The sequence below is a fragment of the Perna viridis genome, chromosome 14 (assembly GCF_037379345.1).
Source record: "Perna viridis isolate PV_CMFRI_1.1 ecotype Kerala chromosome 14, ASM3737934v1, whole genome shotgun sequence".
Classification (NCBI taxonomy): domain Eukaryota; kingdom Metazoa; phylum Mollusca; class Bivalvia; order Mytilida; family Mytilidae; genus Perna; species Perna viridis.
Window position 1 is genome coordinate 19876250 of NC_142458.1, and position 20506 is coordinate 19896755.

The 20506-nt window shown below is 31.4% G+C and overlaps 1 protein-coding gene across 10 annotated transcripts; it reads right to left on the reverse strand.

Moving 5' to 3' along the window:
- Nucleotides 1-1596: 1596 nt before the first annotated feature.
- LOC148598554 (baculoviral IAP repeat-containing protein 2-like) lies at nt 1597-18810 on the reverse strand. 10 transcript variants are annotated; one of them, XR_015918611.1, is made up of 8 exons: nt 18592-18810; nt 17233-17370; nt 15985-16048; nt 14585-14644; nt 8544-9212; nt 8078-8279; nt 5802-6086; nt 1597-2135 (listed from the first exon to the last, which is right to left on the reverse strand). XR_015918611.1 is itself a non-coding variant. In XM_088561684.1 (6 exons), exons 4-6 carry the CDS (start codon nt 9093-9095, stop codon nt 5980-5982), a joined length of 861 nt encoding a protein of 286 aa, XP_088417810.1. In that variant the 5' UTR covers nt 9096-9212; nt 14585-14644; nt 15985-16048; nt 17233-17433; the 3' UTR covers nt 5801-5979. The 10 variants fall into 10 exon arrangements, 1 of the variants encoding a protein (XP_088417810.1); XR_015918618.1 differs by lacking the exon at nt 18592-18810 and adding an exon at nt 6738-6807 and having other exon boundaries at nt 17233-17448; XR_015918614.1 differs by lacking the exon at nt 18592-18810 and adding an exon at nt 5103-5221 and having other exon boundaries at nt 1597-2118; nt 17233-17433.
- Nucleotides 18811-20506: the final 1696 nt, after the last annotated feature.

The following is a 20506-nucleotide window of genomic DNA, read 5'->3' on the forward strand; positions in this document are numbered from 1 at the left end:
TAGGGTTTGTATATCATAAATCTGAAAAAATTGCCCTTCTATATTAATAGAGTCCCATTGATTAACACGATTTATATTAATTTTTAAATTGTACATTTTGCGATAAAATATGTTATTTAGTTCTTATAAGATAGATCATATTCATTTAATTGTTGACACCGTCGGTTATTTTCAAAAACTCTTATTTTGAAAAAAAAAAGGTCAAATGCAAGTCATATTTATTTAGTTTAAACATATTTATCATATTTATTCAAATATAAGCTCGCCCCGTGCAGGTCAGGGTGTCAAAAGAATAGGCCTGCAGCAGCGCTAAGTGTGTCATAAAAGGCGACTAAATAGGCGGTGGAATGGGGTACCCCAGGCGTGTTTCATGCCGGGGTTGTCAGGCTATAATACGGAAAACCTGACGGCAAACCATAGTGGTGCACCGTGTTGGGAAAGATGTCACGTTCCTCGCACGTTAAAGAACCCTGCTGTGGTATTCAATAGGAGTAGGAACCTTTGCCCTCCGCCACAGGAGGCTAAATTGCCCGACCTTACCCATCCCCACTTTTTCTAGTGGCAATCAAAAATCGACCCTCTTGTCCTTATGTCCCATCCTTTTTTCATTTCATCATCATTTCATGTTCATTTTATCGTCCATTTCACGTTCATCGTCTGAATATAGCTGAACATTTGCTTTTCGGACCTTAAACCCCCAACAAACAAACAAATATAAGCACAAGCAAATACAGTGTTCACATTTACATGCAAAGTCATGGTAGAATTCGGAAAGAAGCTAGATAGTTTTTACAAAGTTCCGTGTCCTTAAGAGTAAACTTGCAAGAATATTCTTATTAATAAGATGCATGTTGAATGATTTTCATAATTGACTAGTAAATAAGACAAACGAATAGAAAAACAAAAAAGGAATTAAAATGCAATTTTTCATATAACTATCATGTGGGTGAGTGCAACATCTATTTCAGTCGAAATTCTTCAGAAATGTCATGTTTTTGCAAGATATATTTGTGTGAACACTTTAAGTTTCAAAAAAGTCTATTTTATTGTATATGAAATGTTAAAAATTGTCAATATTAAGTACTCTGTATTATATTGGTCACTGCGACAAATTAATTTCAGTCCAAATTCTTTCAAGTCAGGGGCGCGGCACCTGATACGGCTGGCAATTGCTTTTTGTTGCATGTCGTCAGTGACTATCTAATTCTAATATTTAGTCCGTGATGCCATACATTTAAGTCTTGTCAAAAATTGAAAAAAAAAAACAGTTCACACGGAGCAAGGCTTCATTCTCTTCGTACGAATCGGAATTCGGGTGCTGCACCTTTTTTCTGATCACAAGTACTGCATTTAATTAAATCAGAGAGTATTTTCTAGCTATAGATTGTCAGAATCTGTCGGAAAAAGTATTCACTGCTAAATTTGTCTCATTTAAAAATCATGTGGTTTGCAACATATGATAAATAATTGATTGGAGGTCAATATAAAAATAGTATTACTATATGGTTATCATATGATGATCATATGCTTACCATAAAATCTCTATACACGTATGTTGCACGTTTGTCTATATAACAGACAGACACTCTTCACGGCTTAACTATTGTATGTTTTATTTCATTCATCCATGCACTAACGAAAACCCAAAAACAAAACATTGAAACAAAACAATATAAATTTACAACAATGATAATAAAATAACATACTTACAAAAACAAATAATTTTTTCATCAAAAAAATTATATTATCTATTGCGCACCAAATATTTTTATGGCCTACCCATGTTAAATTATTAAATTATCGTAAAGCTTGGAATTATTTTCTTGAGTATATATACAGTTATACATATACAAAGAAACGTCATAACAAAACAAAAAAAAAAAAAAAAAGACATACAAGAGCATGATAAATAACCCGTATTATAAACCTGAAAGACTGTAACTAAACGTTGAGATCAACGGAACCATCGATATATTTACGACAAGCTGGGCACTTTTTGGTGCAATATAAGCACTCTTTACAACAGGCCGCGTGGGAACATGGCAGTAACACTAAACCAACTCTTCTTCGACAACATATCTTGCAGGTCAGTCTTAGCTTAAGTCTTTGATTTTCTTCCTGTAATTCGTTCAATTCTAAAAAAAGGTTATAAACTGAATATTTGAATAACCAATTTCCTTTCTATAAGTCAGTAAATTTGTACCATTGTTTGTATTTTCACTTTTACAAATTCATTGGCTGTAAATGAACTGTGTATTTGCAGGTGTCGATGTAAGCATTGCAGATTTTTCTGAAGGCAAAAATAAACACTACATATTCCGTACGTTTACTTGCACAAAAACGTTCGTAATAAAATTAGGTATCTCGTTGTTTTAAATTAACTTTTGAAAGAAAGCTTGATTTTTTTTTGCCTCATGTGGTTAGCTTTTTATATGTTTTTGATAAAACCTGAAATTTGTAGCCTATGAAGTTATATTTAGTACCGTACATGTAATAAACAATGATTGGATGTACACAAAATAATAACAGACTTAAAGTCGAAAGTGAACAGGCGTTATTTTATCATTATATTATGTGAAAGGTTGTAGTGATAATGGTGTATGTCCTTTTGTCCACCGCGTGTTCTTATCTTTACTCTTCTGAAAGTGCTGAATGGCATTGATGAAACTTTCACGGATATTTTTATTGAATAATGCATCACCTATTTTGTTTTCTATCTGAATGATTAAATCATTAATGTGGTTTAGTATATTATTTCTGAAGGATGAAAGCGGAAGTATCACAGTATTTTTTTCTACCTTTTTCATGTTTATGAAATATTTTTGTTTACGGAAGTATCCTGACAGAAGGAACAATAGAACATGGACCCAGCTGCCGATTTATGTACAGTACCTGTATGGGATAAACTTTCCTTTTATGGGTTATTGGACAATGGTGAATGGGGGATGATACAATGGTACATGACGATTAAGGAATGGGGTATATGGATAGGGCAAAAAGGAATGGAGCGGGAGAATAATTCTGATTGGTCAATAAAAAAGAATTGTTCTGCCTTTTTCCGCAAACAACGTACCTATCATAATTCTATGTCAGCAATTTAAGTAGTTTTTTTTTTGTTTTAAAAGAAGCTTGTTTTAGAGTATTTTTGTAATGATTACAGGTGTCGCAGTTCATTATCATTGACATTTTGTTTTATATTTACCTGAAGTATATTTAATTTCTGGTCATTATAGATTAAAAATGTTCGTTCTTATACGATTTCTAAACATATGTCATTCTTTGAAAATTTGGATTGAAATAATTTTGTGCCGGAGGTACTCGCATGATTTTAATATCGACAAATTAAACATATTGATACCCTTTGAATTGGCAAAAATATGGTATTTTGTTGCAACCTGGAAAAGGATAATAATATTGCAATTTTTGATATTTTAAACAATGATTTTGGACCATTATTGAAAATTAAAATTGTTCGCATCCTTACAATCTGCAGAAATATGTCATTTTTGAGAATTTGATTGACTGATTCGTGTAACGCCCGAGTAGCAATCTTTCAGTTATATTCAGGCGTTTAACATGAAATGGGACGATAAAATACATGATATGATGATGAAATGAAACAAGGGACGGGACTCAAGGATAATAGAGTCAACAAATTTTGATTTCAACAAGAAAAAGGAAGGAATGGAGCATACAACCCAGTTGCTCTGTGGGCAAGGTTTCTGAGCTGTATTTAGCCACCTTTTACGACAAGCTTAGCGGTGCTGCAGGCCCAATCTTTTGACACTAGGACCTGCACAGGGCATTTGAGCAATTGGACTGAAATTAATGTGTCATACATATGATGATTCTTTTGACAGAATTTACTTTGAAATATATGTATTAAAACCATCAACATAATACTAATTGAAAATTTTAACATTTTTAACAATAATTTTAGACTAATAGATATATTAAAAGTGTTCGCACACATACACTTTGCAAAAATATTGTCATTTTGAAATTGTTCTCCGATATAAGAGTGTCGCAATCACCAACCGTATACTAATATTGCCATTTTTGATATTTTAAACAATAATTTTTTACCATTATTAAAGTTAAAATTGTTTGCATTCTTACAACCTGCCAAAATATTTCATTTTTGAGATATTGAACTGAAATTAATGTGTCACAGCCATACATGTATTTTTACAATTTTAACATTTTAAACAATAATGTAATTTCAACTATTTGCACTGATTTAATTTGCAAAATATATCATTTTCAAAAAGTTAGTTGATATTTAATTGAAACATTTTTTTACAATAAGTTTAGACTAATAGGTACATTAAAAGTGTTCGCACACATACACTTTGCATAAATATGACATTTTGAAGATTTTTACCCAAAATATGAATGTCGCAAACACCAACCGGATACTTATATTGCAATTTGCAATATTCTAAAATAATTTTGGACCATTATTGAAATTAAAAGTGTTCGCATCGTTACAATCTGTAGAAATATATTGGACTGAAATTAATGTGGTGTCACCGCCACAATATGATGCTTATTTTGACAATTTTACATTTAAAACAATAATATCATTGAAAATAAATTTGTTTGCACCCATACAGTTTACAGGAAAATGTTATTTTGTGGCACTGGGACTGAATATGTATGCATTTGGAAAAGTGGCGATAATACATGTAAACAATGCAAATATCGTGTGATTTCAGTAATTCTGCGACGACATTATAAAATCAAGATTGATTGCACAAGACTTTTTGCATCCTAATGCATTATATGTGTTTGATACTTTACTTTTTCTTTTCTGAATGGGGATGGGCATTGGATAACAGGAAATAAGTTGACGCAATGCGTCAAGGGGACAATGAGGTAAGAGGCAATTGGAGATGGGGCAATATGTGATGGGGCTATGAAGAATGGGGCATGGGGTATTGGGTGTGGGACAATGGGGAATGGGGGATGGGACAAGCGAATGATAACGTTTTTTTTTTTCAAATAAAAACCTTTGAAGCATCTAAATAATAATCAATTTTCTATAACAAGTCCGAGTTGCTCATTTGCTTTTGTTACTTTGTATGTATGATTTTAGTTACTTTATGTTCTTTGTTTTGTATGTCTGTTTTCCATGTTTGGTCTTTGTGCCTGGATTTCTTTCTTTTAATTTCCCCTAGAACATCGATTCCCTTGATCACTCTTCAAATGACATTTTTGCCTGCATACGTAAAGAAATATACTGTGAGTGGTGAATGCCGAAGTACAATTGGTCAATTATTGTAAATAGATGATTGCAACAACAAGTTCTTCAGAACTATTAGGAAAATACAAAAATGAAAAAAAAAGCCCACCTCCTGCTCAAATTTGAGAATCTTGAGAATTTCGATTTTTTTAGAATGGCCTCAACGCATGCTTAGTATTTTTTTTTGGTTGTAAATAGTTTAGGAGAGCTTACAATGTACCACTCACAATACAATAAAAAGTTACAAAAACTTTTACTGAAAAAATGTTGTTGTATCACCACTGCATGATATATACATTATATTCTGACTTACAAAATGTGTCAGCCCCTTGTCAGAATCAGAAGATTATCCCCTAATATTTCAATTTTGGTTAGTCTACATGTACATGCATCTGTAATGGTATATACATGTACAACAATGACTGGTCTTATGGATCAGTGAGCATATCTTTCATGTAAAAACATATGTCTTTAACATGAAAATGAACGTGGACTCGAGGTTAAATTATAAACACTAATTTTGAGGTATTGTTGTGTAGGAAAATCATTGCCTTACCATTAAGTGCTGATGCCAATGTATTACTGGTTGATATTCTCTCTGAAGCTCTGTGACTTGAAGATATTTCTGTTGAAGAACCGGTCTGGTTTTCCATAGACGGAATATTCCATTTAGTTGAATGTATTGATTCCACTATGTCTCTGTTTGGGGTAGTTTGGTTAACGAAGTTTCTTGCTTAAACTAGTTCTTGCGTGGTGTGATTAGAGTAAGTCGATAAACTGCTTCTTTCATCATTCTCTTTTAATAACACATTCACAATTTCTTCAGCTGATACTGCTGTATCTGTCAAATAAAACCAAAAAGCAACCAAAAAAAAAAAAAAAAAAAAAATCAATCAATAAAAAAAGCAAAGACAAGAATAGAAACCAAAACAAAACAAAACAAAACAAAATAAAACAAAACAAAACATGCAAAACCAATGTTTTAATAACAGCGCTAAAAATTATTCACCAGTTTCAAGTCAAGTATCTGCTGTAAGGTGATGATGCTTAAGGGGATGCTGACAATTTTTTTTCAGATCAGCCTGGTACAAGTCAGATTATTTATTTTCCTCATAACCTTTGCTAAATTATTTATTTTCCAAACTCATAAAAGAGTCTATGAAAAATTTTAATGTGCATATCCGGGTTACCAAAATATGTGGTTTTGGTTCTTTATCAAAGCATGTGTTATTTTTTATGTGTATTAAAGACATTATTAAATGTAAACGAAGTTCATTTTTTCTATTAAACACATAATCTCTACTATATCAGACAGGTTGCATTCCTGGACCTGAAATATGTCCCAAATTTAGCAGGAAATGTTGCGAGGGACTTTTTAGTGGGCAAACTAGCATATTTATGTATATGAATGAAATCGACAATTGGCAATATTCAACTACACATAACCGTAGTAAAGTCATTTATATACAGAGGATTCCATTTAATTGCATACCTTATTATTGTATATTTCTGCTATTTGCATAGTATTTTCAAAAACCAAATCATTTCCCATCTCTTCAATGCTAAAAATTCATCATTATTGCATACATCTGAACAAACATTCCTGTTTATTGAAAATTTTTTTCCAAAATGTTATTCAAATTGTCAATTTTTGGCCTTAACGATTATTTTCAACAATTACTCAAATAAAGGGTGTAGATAATTCAACTGCTACGTTTTTATAGTAGAATTGGTCAAAAAGCAATACAACTTTTTTCTTTGTTTGTAATTACATTACGTTGGTTTAATCAAGGCCCTAGAATTGTTTATACACAAATGTATAGGGACAGGAAGATGTATAGGAGAATATGAATATTACAACATACAAAAATCCCTACTCCTGATAATATTTAATGGGAAAGAATATTGTGATTTCTTTCCGTGTAACATGTATGTCAGATAAGGAGAAAACTTGTCACATATACTCTTTTCAATATATGTCAATGATATAGATGACTTTTTTTCGAGAATCGAAATATTCATGAACTTAATCTTCTAACAGAAGAAGTTGACACTGAACTCTCTCATTTTATAACCGTAAGATATTTTCACTTGATTATATATTGACGACACGGTGCTACTATCAGAATCAGATCTACAAAAAACAACTTGATGCGCTTTATGACCATTGCATATCGCGGAAACTTCAAGTTAATATTAGCAAAATTAAAATTGTTGTTTTATGTAAAGGTAGGATGTAAAAAAAAAAACAATTTCGTGATGCGGTTGCTTGTTTCAATTGTCAAGAATAGGTAGTTTTATAAAAGCGGAAAAGGCAAGCGTAGAACAGGCAAATTGTGTCATGAACAATTTTCTACGTAAATGCAGGTTACACAGCTGACCTCTGGAATACCAGTTAGGTTATTTGACCGGGTTATACAACATACTGTCTTACATATATATATACGCAAAAAACTACTATCGGACCGCTGTTCTATTTTTAGTAAGTGCGGCCATGCTTTTGGACAGATACAAAATCCTCAAATCAGTTCTATGCAGGATACCCAAAGGAACATTCATCATAAGTTTAGTTCCAATTGGTCAAAGGAAAAGAGTTTTGAAAAATTGTTAACGACGACGGACGCTAAGTGATGGCAATAGCTTACATGGCCTTTAGCCAGGTTAGCTAAAAAGAACAACCTCAAACGACAAAATGAAGCCATGATTAAATCCTTGGAAACGACATATGCTTTGATATTTATGAGGTTTACTCGATTTTCATTCCGGACAAGTGGACATCGGTTTAACAAAATTGTATCTTTAAGATATTATTTTTACGTTGTGTCAACATACCCTTTTTCAAAGTTTTTAGCTTTTCTATAGCTTGTAGAACGTGATCATTAGAGTAACCCATCTCAAGTACCGACCTAGCACCAACCGTTTCCAACGGGTTTTGGCTGCTTGCACTGTTTATCGTTGCGTGAGTCTGATTTGGTTGATTTTCATTTTGCGTTGATAAATTGGTTCCAGTATTTTCTGGATTATTATGTTCGGCCTAAAAGGGAAAAAAGAAAAAAAAAAACATAAATCACAAATATCACTTACATATCACAGCAATATTATTCTGAGAGCTTACACGAATAAAATAAAATATAACAGCATGTGAAGAGAAAAAAAGGTTAAAGAAGAATTACTTTTGTATCTCTAACTACTGTTATAAATTAGAATTGAAGATAAGTAATGCTGGAAAATGTGTGCATTCAATTTGAATGTTAAAAATACATTCGTTTTAGATTTGTATTATAAATTTTTTACTTACCATTATTTGTTGATGTTTTTCCTGTACTACTTTGATGAACTTCGAACCTTTGTTTTGAAGTAGATATGCACATTTCGGAAACCATCGGGCATGTTCTACCCACGGATCATCACCAGCCTCCCAGTTGCGAAGACCTCCACCACAAAAGAAGCACCGTGTGTAATCATTATATCCAGCGTAAAGGAAACCATCTGAAGCCATAGTTTTCGGAGTCTGGTCTAAATAACCAGGCCAGTGTTGGTAGGAACTGATTCGCACCTGAATTGGAGCGTAATTTGGATACTTTGGTTTATCTAAATTGATACCTAAATTTTGTATGTCTTCCTCGGGCTTGGCAATATTTGTAGCAGCCATAGATTGATTTGTCTGCGTTACATGTAGCTCATTTCCACTGATGTTTGAAGTACGGTGGAATTCACTTCTTGCGTTGTGCTCGCGATATCCACTGTGTCCGACATATGTATTTGACTTATTTGTAGTTTTCTCATTCCATGCATTCCTATTTTGAGAACAAGCTACAGCGCTATTTTGCGTCTGAGGTTCTGTATTCATATCGGTATTGCGAATTGTGTTTTATTTTATTTTTCCTACCATTCACTGTAATCGTTGGATTATATGTATTTCCGTTTCCTATAGGAATCTGTCTTATACAGTTGTTCTGTAAAGTCCCTGTTTCAATATTTTTATCATCATTTAACTTCTCTATTATACTGCGTTTCTTTTTCAAGAAATATCTGATAATTGTGCGTTTCTCCAAGAACAAAATAGATGTCGAACAAGATATATATTATAGTAAAAAAAAAATACTACTTGCTATCTTCAAATTGAAAACGAACTTTTACATTCATTCTAACATTTCTTCATTAAAAAGTTTGAATAACAAAAGCAAGACCAGCAATGTTTATGGTCAAACCCCCTCTAATTACCCTGTCCTTACTTTGATCAATTTTATTTTGATTTCTGGCGTTTTTTGGGGCAAAATGTGACAAAATATATTTTGTAACCTTCTTTTTAAATCTGTATATCATTAAGGTTTATATTCTAAAATTATAAACCCATTAATTACTCCCGCCCATACATGTTTGTCAATGAAAACTAACGAAACGATTTCTTCTATCGCCAATAAACATGTACTTGTATGTACATCTCTGTTGCTTAATTATAGCTGAACTTTTCTTACCGGCATGCATGTCAAAAGAACTACAGAACAAATGATTAAAATTCATACTGTAGAGTATAATGACACAAAATAAATAAAGGAATGGGACTCTTTTGTTTGAAATTTCGTAAATTGTGCAAAAACGAGCAGACCTTACGCGCGATGTTTGTACTTGAAAGGGTAACAGAATGTCAGGATTATCACCAACGCAAACTAAAGTATAAGGGGGAAATGTCGTTTTTACCTGTATAGCTAGTGGGACAACTTTGTACAAAAAGTGGCGATGCTTTAATCTTACATGTAAACATCGAAAAAGGATAAAATATAAGTTTTACTGAAATTGAGAAAAATAACATTCGGAAAATTCATGAAATTAAAATTTGTCTCGTTTTTCGGACCAAAAATTGAAATGCGACAACCCGGTAAGACTCAGTAAAAAAATAGCTAATATTTCAAAACAATGCGTCTTTGGGGTTATTTTGCTGAATAATCATAAAGTTTAGTAAATAGCATTTATTTATTCATAAAATGGTCACCCTTTATTTTAAATCTAAGTTCGTTGCTTCTACAGTCAGTTTGGTGGTTTCATTTTTTTTTTAATTTTTTGATACTAATTTCAAATCTAAGTTCTTTGCTCCTACAATTAGTTTGGTGGTTTCATTTTTAATACGGGACACATTTCGTCTTTCCGCGAATATTCAAATTAAAAACAGAAGAAAGTTGTTCTTTCGGACGAAAATGGCGATTATTGGGCATGATTCTAGCCAAATACGCTGATTATTCAATGGAGTACGAAGAAGGCCATAGGCGCACAAGTTAGCAAGTAATAGTATACCCCCCCCTTTAAAATTTTCTGGATCGGAATCTCCATTTTTGAATATTTCTAAAAATTGTTTATTAAAAAAAATTCTTATTGGATCTATAAGTGGTGGATAAAGAGGAGGTTCCGACCCCTGATTCCTTTTTCTTATGTTCCATTTTTTTTTTTTTAAATTTTGTGTAAATATATATTTTCAAAAATGAGCAAATAATAGCCTGGAACCCCTCTGGTATCCCCATTTTTAAAGTTCGCATCAAGCCGACCCAATTTATATGTCCTCTGATATATGTCTTAATTTTGTAATTTTTTGATTGATTGATTGATTGATTGTTGGGGTTTAACGACCATGCAGCATTATTTTAGCTATATTTAGACGATGTGATTTATTTGAATATCTAGATTTGCTCCCTTTAATACCACTGAAAATTAACTGGGTAGTAAATCACGACAAGGGCAGATCTGTTAAAGTACAAAATATCATGCGAAAAAAGTGAATCCATATGTATGGTGTTGCCATGGTAACAAAAAAAAAAAGAAAAAAATCGCCATTTTTGTGATTTTTCTCATGTTTTTTCTTTATGTAGGAAAAATGCCTTCTTCACCAAACTTTGGATTTATATATAACCATATAAATGTGTTTGAATGCACATTTCAGATTTTTTTAGTTGGCCGCCATCCAAAGTGAGGTACCCTCTTGGAAAAGTATGTAAATATCATTAGAATTTTATGAAACTTAATATTTAAGCTTAAGATTATATGCTAAATTCAAATATTTTGAAATGTTAACCCATAGTTTTTCATTTCACACACAAAAAAAAAAAAAAAAAAAAAATGAAAGGATGGGTGCTTCAGTCGGAAAGGGGTACAATACCTTTATGGGATAAACTTCCCATTTTATGGGGTATAGGGCAATGGGGAATGGTGCAATGGGGAATTTGGGATGATGCAATGGGGCATGGGGAGTGGAGAATGGGGAAGGGGGTGGGCCAATGGGAAATGTGGCATTGGTAATGGGGTAAATGAATAGGGCAATTGAAATGGGGCGAGGGAATAATTATGATTGATCAAACAAATTGTTCTGCCTTTTTCCGCAAGCAACGTACCTATTATAATTCTATGACAGCAATTAAAATAATTTTAAACAACCTTGTTTTAGAGTAAATTTTAATTATTGCAGGTGTCGCAGTTCATTATTCACTGACATTTTTTAAAATATTAACCGGAAGTACATTTGTTATTGATTGAAAATGTTCGCGCTCATACGATTTCTAAACGAAATCATTTTTGAAAATTTATACTGAAATAGTTTTGTGTCGGAAGACATTCATATAATTTTATTACTGACATATTAAACATATTGAGCAATAATAACAGGACCATTTAAAAAGAAACATAAAATGTTAACAGAAATATGTCATTCGTCGCAAACTCGAAAAAGGTAATAATATTGCCGTTTTTAATATTTTATACAAGAATTTAAAACTATTATTGAAATAAAAACTATTCGCATCCTTACAATCTGCAGAAAGATGTCATTTTTGAGTTATTGAACTGAAATCAATATGTCACAGCCAAACATATGATGTCTATTTTGACTATTTTAACATTTTAGACAAAAATATAAGACTATAAAGGTAATTTCAAGTGATTGCACTGATTCAATTTACAAAAAATATCTCATTTTCAAGATTTTGCCTGAAATTTATGTATCACAGCCATCAACAAAATAATGATATAGATCATTTAAACATTTTTTACAATAATTTTTGACTAATAGGTATATTAAAATTATTCCCACACATGCACTTTGCAAAAATATGTGTTTTTGACTGAAATATGACTGTCGCAACCACCAACCAGATACAAATATTGCCATTTTTAATATTTTAACAATAATTTTGGATCATTATTGAAATTTAAATTGTTCGCACCCTTATAATCTGCAGAAATATGTCATTTTTTAGAAATATGACAGTAACTGATATGTCAAAGCATCACACATGAGATTTTTTTGGCAATTTTAACATTTTAAACAATAAGTCATTCAATTTGCAAAAAATATATATTTTACAAGAATTTGGTCCGAAAAGTACGTGTTACCGCCATCAACATAATAATAATATAGACAATTTTAACATTTTTGACAATAATTTTAGACTAATAGGTATATTTAAAGTGTTTTCGCAAACATACAAGTTGCAAAAATATGTCATTTTGAAGATGTTTGACTGAAAACTGAAACAGGGTATTGTACATCTTTAGGTGTACCTTGTCTACAATATATAGATGATCGACGGATTGGAGTATTATTGGGAAAAAATGAAGTACAGTGTCTAAGGCAGGATAATGCTTTCAAGTCCGTGTATGTAGTCTGTACGGTTTTAATTTGATTAGGTTATTTCATCAATATTGGAATGTCCAAGTTTGTGCTTAGTGCATTGATTAGGTTTTTATGTATGCTGGTTGACTCCGACAGATTGGCTTTTCCTAAAGATAAAGTTGACAAGTTTTTAGTATTGAAAGATAAAATCTTAGCTGGATAGGAAGTAGATTTGAATACTTTATAAAAACCTTGGGAATGTATCACTTTCTTGTTGGCAGTGGCTAGTGCTAAATTCTATACTAAAGAGGTTAACAAAGCTAAAAGTGTGGCGGGGAAAATAGCAATTATGTTTAGCTTTCTGAGGATTTGAGAAATGAAATATCTTGCAAACTTTCTTACAGTGTTAGAAGGGTTGTTCCTCTGGAAGGGGGGGGGGGTTGAAAATCATTTACATGTATCTATGGTTACTGACTCGTCTTTATACAAGTGGAGAGCGTTAGTTTATTCAAATGATAATCCTACTGAGTTTTTTCTGATTTCTGGGATGGAAAAAGATGAAAGGGCTATTCACCTAAAGGAACAATGGTATTAGATCAGTTTCAGATTTCATTCAAAGTCATATACTGGATGCTTATGTTGACATAATGGCTTGTGTACATGCATGGGAGAAGCAGATATTTAAAGATTTGGCCTTAAATGAATTGAAGGTTCTTTTCAATTTTACAGTTGAATTTAATATGGATCTGAGGTTATCTTACTTTTCTTAAAGGAAAACATGTTAAAAAATAAGGCTTGTGATAAGAAGAAGGTTTCTCTAACAAAAACAAATAGTAGTTAACATCTGCCACGCCAGAAGATATTAGATTGTTTTTGATTGATCATGTTATGAAAGGGAAAACTAACTATAATACATGATCTATGTTGCCCATATTTAGGAAACAAGAAAAGTAAGGATTGTTCCTTTCCCTGTAGATTAGCTTCTAGAAAAGCAGAGGATGCTTACCCTACCGGTGCACTTGGTCCATGCTCCCAGTTGTTAGTGGAGTCCGAGTTGCTCATTTACCTTTGTTACTTTGTATGTATGATTTTAGTTACTTTATGTTCTTTGTTGTGTATGTCTGTTTTCAATGTCTGGTCTTTGTCCCTGGATTACATTCTTTTGATTACCGCTATAACCTTGGTTCCCTTGGTTACTCTTACTTAAGTAGGGTAAGGTCTTGTGTATTTGTTGATAATAGACTAACGAAACGAGAAAATACGTCGGCTCGTTTTTTTTTAAGATAGTACTCATTTATGACTAATTTCGTGTCTACTTATGCAACTAATTTCGTTGACTTAATTATAGAACTAAAGTTATCACATTCATGTGATCTTTGTATTACAAATTAAAGGAAATATGCAATTGACATTACATAAAAATGACGGTTTGCTTGAGAAGTTTAAATGGGTTTATAAATATAAATACTTTCAATAAAAAGTATTTTTAACATAATAAAACTCTGACAAAAGAATGAAGGACCCATTGTTTACTTCTTATATTGTACATATGTTTCTCTTGCAAAATGTAAATCATCGTGTAATGTCTGGTATATTTCAGTAACAAAAAAGTATGTGTATTTATATATGCAATTCAATGACCTACATAAGGCAAGTATCATGCTGGTAAAGCTTTCCAAACACTTCTTGCTGATTTATACTCCAATATTGTTTACACTAAGAACTATAAATTGGATACTTACAATTCAAACGTGTAATGAAACAAATCCATCAAATCTGGCACATAGGAAAATAGTTTTGTCCTATATTTGGATATGGGAAAACATTTTACTATAAATAGATTTGTTTAGGTTAGAAAAAAAGTGATTTATTTCTCTTTTATTGTTTTTGAGGACCTTTAATTGATTATGTTTTGTACAATGAAATCTTAAATTGCTTATTAAAAAACTGTTCTTACGAGAAATTTAAATTGCACTATGATAATTATAAAAAAATGAATTAACCAGGAAGTAATGATATTTGTTAACCTGTGAATACTAAAACCAAAAGAAAAAAGTAAATTCACAGCATACGACCACGACGATTTCTAATTAAGATTTTAAGGGTGGGTATAATATATCAAATGGTAAAATCTTCCAAAACAGCTAATTAGCATAGGATAAGATTAATTTAATTTCCCATCTACACATAATATGGCAAACCAAAGTGGACAAAGATGCCTATTTATTAATATTTATAAAAAAAAATATAAATATTTATTATTTATTTATAATATTTATAAATCATTTATGAATATTTACAATTGAATTATAAATATTTATAAATATGGGAATTATAAATATGTATAAATGAATCATAAATAGTAATAAATGAATTAAAAATATTAATAAATGAATTATATATATTTATAAATAAATAATAAATATTTATAATTCAATCCAAAGTGGACAAACATACCTATTTACAAATATTTATAAATAATTATAAATATCTATAAATATTTATAGATATAAATATTTATAAATAATTTACAAGTATTATTAAATGAATTATTATTATTAATAAATGAATTATTCATATTAATAAATGAATTATTCATATTAATAAATGAATTATACATATTTATAAATATAAGACAATTATTAATATTAATAACTATTTATAATAAATAGCCATGAGCTGACATTTAATACCAGTTGGGTGCTTGCCTCATTGACATATTCACCATATCAACTCTCGTTACACATTTTTTGTAATTCAGACGTATATGGTTAGTCATAATTCTCAGTGTTGGCTTAGAGATATATCAATTTTACAGAAATAAAATTATTTACAAATATTAAAACAGTATTGCTTCATTGTCTATTTCCGGTTACCTATTTTTTCATTCTCTTTACCAAATTTATCAATTACTGATAAACTCGGCGGGTGTTTCTAAAAAACAAGCAGAGGACGCTTACCCTACCGGTGCATCTAGTCCATGCTCCCAGTTTTTAGTGGAATCAGAGTTGATCTTTTGCTTTTGTTGCTTTATGTGTATGATTTTAGTTACTTTGTGTTCTTTGTTGTGTATGTCTGTTTTCCATGTCTGCTCTTTGTCCCAGGATTGCATTCTTTTAATTACTGCTATAACTTTGGTTACCTTGATTACTCTTTCGTACTCCACATTACCATCACAAACTTCAGATGAATATCATGAAGAATTTCTGGAAGAATTGCACGAGGTCGACGAACTTTATTTTGCGGTAAACGAACAAGTCAGTGATATTATCGAAGGAGACAGCAACATTGATATTAATGACTCTACATGTAACTATGAATCTGACGAAGACGATCGTGTATTTAAAGAACCATCAAATAGTGACAATATTGAATTTATAACCCAGAACCAACTTCAAAATGAAACTTGTGGGTGTAAACAGTTTTATGCTGGAAAACCCTGCAGTTAGTTTATTGAATATTATAGTGCCATAAAATTTCGTAATCATGGTAGAGAATTGTCTAGGGAGCAGTTGAATATTGTTCATAAAGTTGAACTGTTTCCTCATAGACGTACAGGGTCCCACACGGAAGCAAAAAAAAAAAAAAAAAACATAAAACCAAAGAAAGACATTTTCTTCAATGGCAACATGTTGTTTCATTCACGGCATATGGAGAAAAATGTTGCAAGCTATTGCACAATCACTGGATAAGGATGGATTATCAGTAAGGGTTCATGGATCAGTTGGCAAATCAAATACAAATGCACTTGACTATAATGACAGAGAAAGAATGCATTTCTTGTGCAAATATGTCATGGGCAATGCACTCCCTTTACCATGTGGACTGCCAAAGTTTAAACAATCTGGTGTTTTATTATAACCATCAGACAAAACAACTACTGATATACATAACATCTATAAAACTGTAGCAAAGGATATGAAATACAGAAGTATTTACGTACTTTTCAAAGAACTTGGCATGATTTATGTCCACATATTGTTTTAGCCAAACCTGGTACAATTATTGTCAAAAATGTCAAGACTTTCCTGAGAGAATTTCCCGGGGTGGTAACTTATCAGAAGAAAAAGAAGAATTGTTACAAAATTACAATGACCATGTATCGTTGACCTAAAACCAGAGAGACTTCTATTGACAACAAGGCCAGATAATCCGACAGAATTACCCGAGTCTTTTACCTGAACTCTAAAAACAAAGTATTTTTAATTTTTTTTTTATTAATACATTTACATGTACCCACAAGTTGAATGAATATATATATATATATATATATATATATATATATATATATATATATATATATAATAGATTTTACACGTAAATTCAGGGCCTGCAGTCTGAAATATTAAGTATTATATATTGTTTAAGGTGAGATTATTTTAACACTTACATGAATTTCGCTCAATTTGATGCATTAAATGTTCTCCATGGAATCATTTTGATGGCTTGTATACTCGTTGATACCTTGTTGTGGTCTTTATTTAGATAATTTTTCTCATATTTATAGTGCCATATAAAACCTATTTCACTAAAACAACGAAAACTATTGGTTGATAATATAGATAATAGATCAGAAAGATTTGTTAACGAATATTTCTATTTCTCGATCTATTCGTGTGATTTAAGTTAATGTTGGAATGTAGTCGAATAAAACGCTTTATCAATACTTTATTTGTCATTTATTGTATATTTGCAATTAATATGCTAAATTTACATGTACATGTATGAAATGCCTCAACTGGCACACCTTGACCACAGATGTCAAATCCTTAGCAGTTGACACACCAATCATTAAGCATGAATCAGCTTTGAATTACAATTGTGACATACATTTTACACAGTCAAGATAAAAGAAACAAAAAACAAACAAAATGATCTCTTTTTGGACCGTAATTTCCTAAAGTTGAACTCTATATATCCCAATCCTAATTTCGTGGCTTAAATTCAAAAGATTCGTATACTTTTACTCATCACGATGACCAGTCAATTGCCCAGATAACAGGAAAATGCATGTTTCTGACGTCTTTCTGACACCAAATATTCAGGTCACTAACAAAAAATTCAATCACAGTGTTCTTTTGTTGATATGGTACTCTGTGATATACATCTAGTTTCAAAAAAAGCTACATGTATTTACTTTCACTCAAACTATTATCAGATCACTATTCAAAAAATCAATCCCACCCTCCGTGTTTTGGTATTTTACTTGTACCTTCTGGTACAATTTCAATGGTTGGGAACAATAACCGAGGTTAAATGAAAGGGGACGGGAAGCGGTGGTAAGGAAGGAAGGAAGAGGAGATTAAATATATCGAACAGTTCATAAGTTTTATATCATCGATGTTTACAAATTCCAGACTATCTTCATACATTTGTTTCATTATAACTAGGTTAATTTTAACAGTTTGGATCTTAATGCCTATCTGAATTTTGAATTGGGTTTTTTTTTTGTTGAACAATGATAAATTCCATTCGGTTGTTTACCTGTTTTTCTTCCAAGTTTGCTTTATATTAGTGAAATGATATTTTCGCAATATTAACGCTAAGAAAGACAACTCTGATCCGAAATCTTGTAAATGTATGTAGGAAAAGATGTACATTTATGTTGTGTACTATGTATCCTAACACTGTATAGGCAGTCCACAAGTTGTGATCACATACTCATACACTGTACAGCGCATGTAATTGCATGGGCGTATTTATCATTTTCATTATGTAATGTAATTGAATTTTGAAAATAAAGACTTACATACACCTGTATCAATACTGAGAAATCAAACCCAACGGTTAGTCCTTCCTTTCCTTCACGATGTGGGAGTTTAGAAAATCTATATGTTTACATTATTATCTGTCCAGTTTCACAACCTACTGAAAATTCGCCGTAGCGTAGGGCAGGTGCATTAGACTTTTCAATTTCGTCAACCATACATTAAGGGGATTTTTAAACTGATAAAACTGATATAATCAAACTTGTATAAAAACGAAATTTGCCATTTGCATTTTTAAAGTGGAGCTTTAAAAGAATACAGAGACAGGTATTTTTGTGAGCCAAATTTCTAAAAAAAAAGAATTAAGCGTACAATGTTTATAAAAATATTTATCTTGTTTACCTCTGTTAGTAGTGCCAGAATGTTCTAGATAAATATAGAAAGTCTAAATATATATGTGAAGTTTAAAAATAGAACGACCCTTTTAATATTTACAACACTGATTCCCGAAGCAAAAAATTGGGAAGGGGACAATGGACCCACCCCTTATTTTCGGAATATTAAATTTGGTTCTTCACATAAAATATACTCGAAAATCATTTGAGCCCACATACTATTTATAAGACCATAGAAGTACATGTATACATGATGTTAATAACTAAAGAATGTCGATGACGCGGGTGTTTTCGTGATACATGTACTAGCCAACCATATACCAAGTTAAATTTAAAACTTACGTCACTGCAAAGTATAAATGGTGACGCAACTTTAATAACTAACATTTCGTCATACGTTTCACTTTAAGGTGAGTATATTTCTTAAAATAAAAATTTTGAACTCGGGAAGTCCCGTTTTAAACCCTTCTTTCTTAAATTCTATCATCTCCGATAAGGTCCGTTTTTTTCAGGGTTGTGACGATATTTCACATGTCTGATATAGTCGAGATTTAATATAAATGTAGATGCTTTATTATTCATGCATTCGCTAAATTCGTACTTTGCCTTAACTTAATTATTTATTCATATGCATAAATAATGTCCATATAGCATAGGCACAATTCGAACTTTGCATAGTAATGCATTAGTTGACCAATAAAAAAAAACTTGTTTTAAATAGTTGTTCTTCGGTAAGATAATTTTAATCATTTGTTTTAATTATTTATCATTTATTATTTAACTTAAAAAAATGTTCTGGAAGGATACATGTACATGTTGTGGGGATTTTTTTTATAACCTGTGTATATGATATACCGCCTTTCGGGGCTTTTATTTTTGTTTTATTCGCTGCGTTCCATCATTCCAAACCACCACTTCGTCAAATTAGGATTAAAAGTAACACTCAATCCTATTGGATAGCAGATTGCAGAAATGTCAGTCCCATTTAAGCATATTCAATAATTAATTTATGCCTAATATGCATAAATATTTAAGCATAGGCATAATTATAATTTTGCTTATGTTAAAATATTAAAGCATATCCTTATAATTTGCTCGAATAAAACATAATTATGCTAAAATAATTTAGCATACACAGAATTCGATTTTAACGAATGCATAAACCGAATTTAGTATGGACATAAAGCGAATTTAGCATGTGCATGATTAAGCAGATATATTAATACGTTTCGGTATGTTTCACCCTGATACCGCGTCATACTTTATAATTAAACCACCTGGCTTTAACTAGTAAAACCAAGGAACAAATTCGACTATGCAAGGTCAGGTGTTTATTAAAATTGATGTATATTGTATAGACTACATGTGTGTACAACGAAAAGCTTGCGACATATTCTGTCGTACTGCATGGGTTGATCTCCCATTTCTTGCAATATTGCATGTACATGTACATGTGGCCCCTGTACACAGTGGTTAACTTCCGGATAAACTTACTTTAGCTAGTATGGTTGTCATGAAAGTGCTAAAAACCAACACTGTATTTTCTACATATGCACTGCAC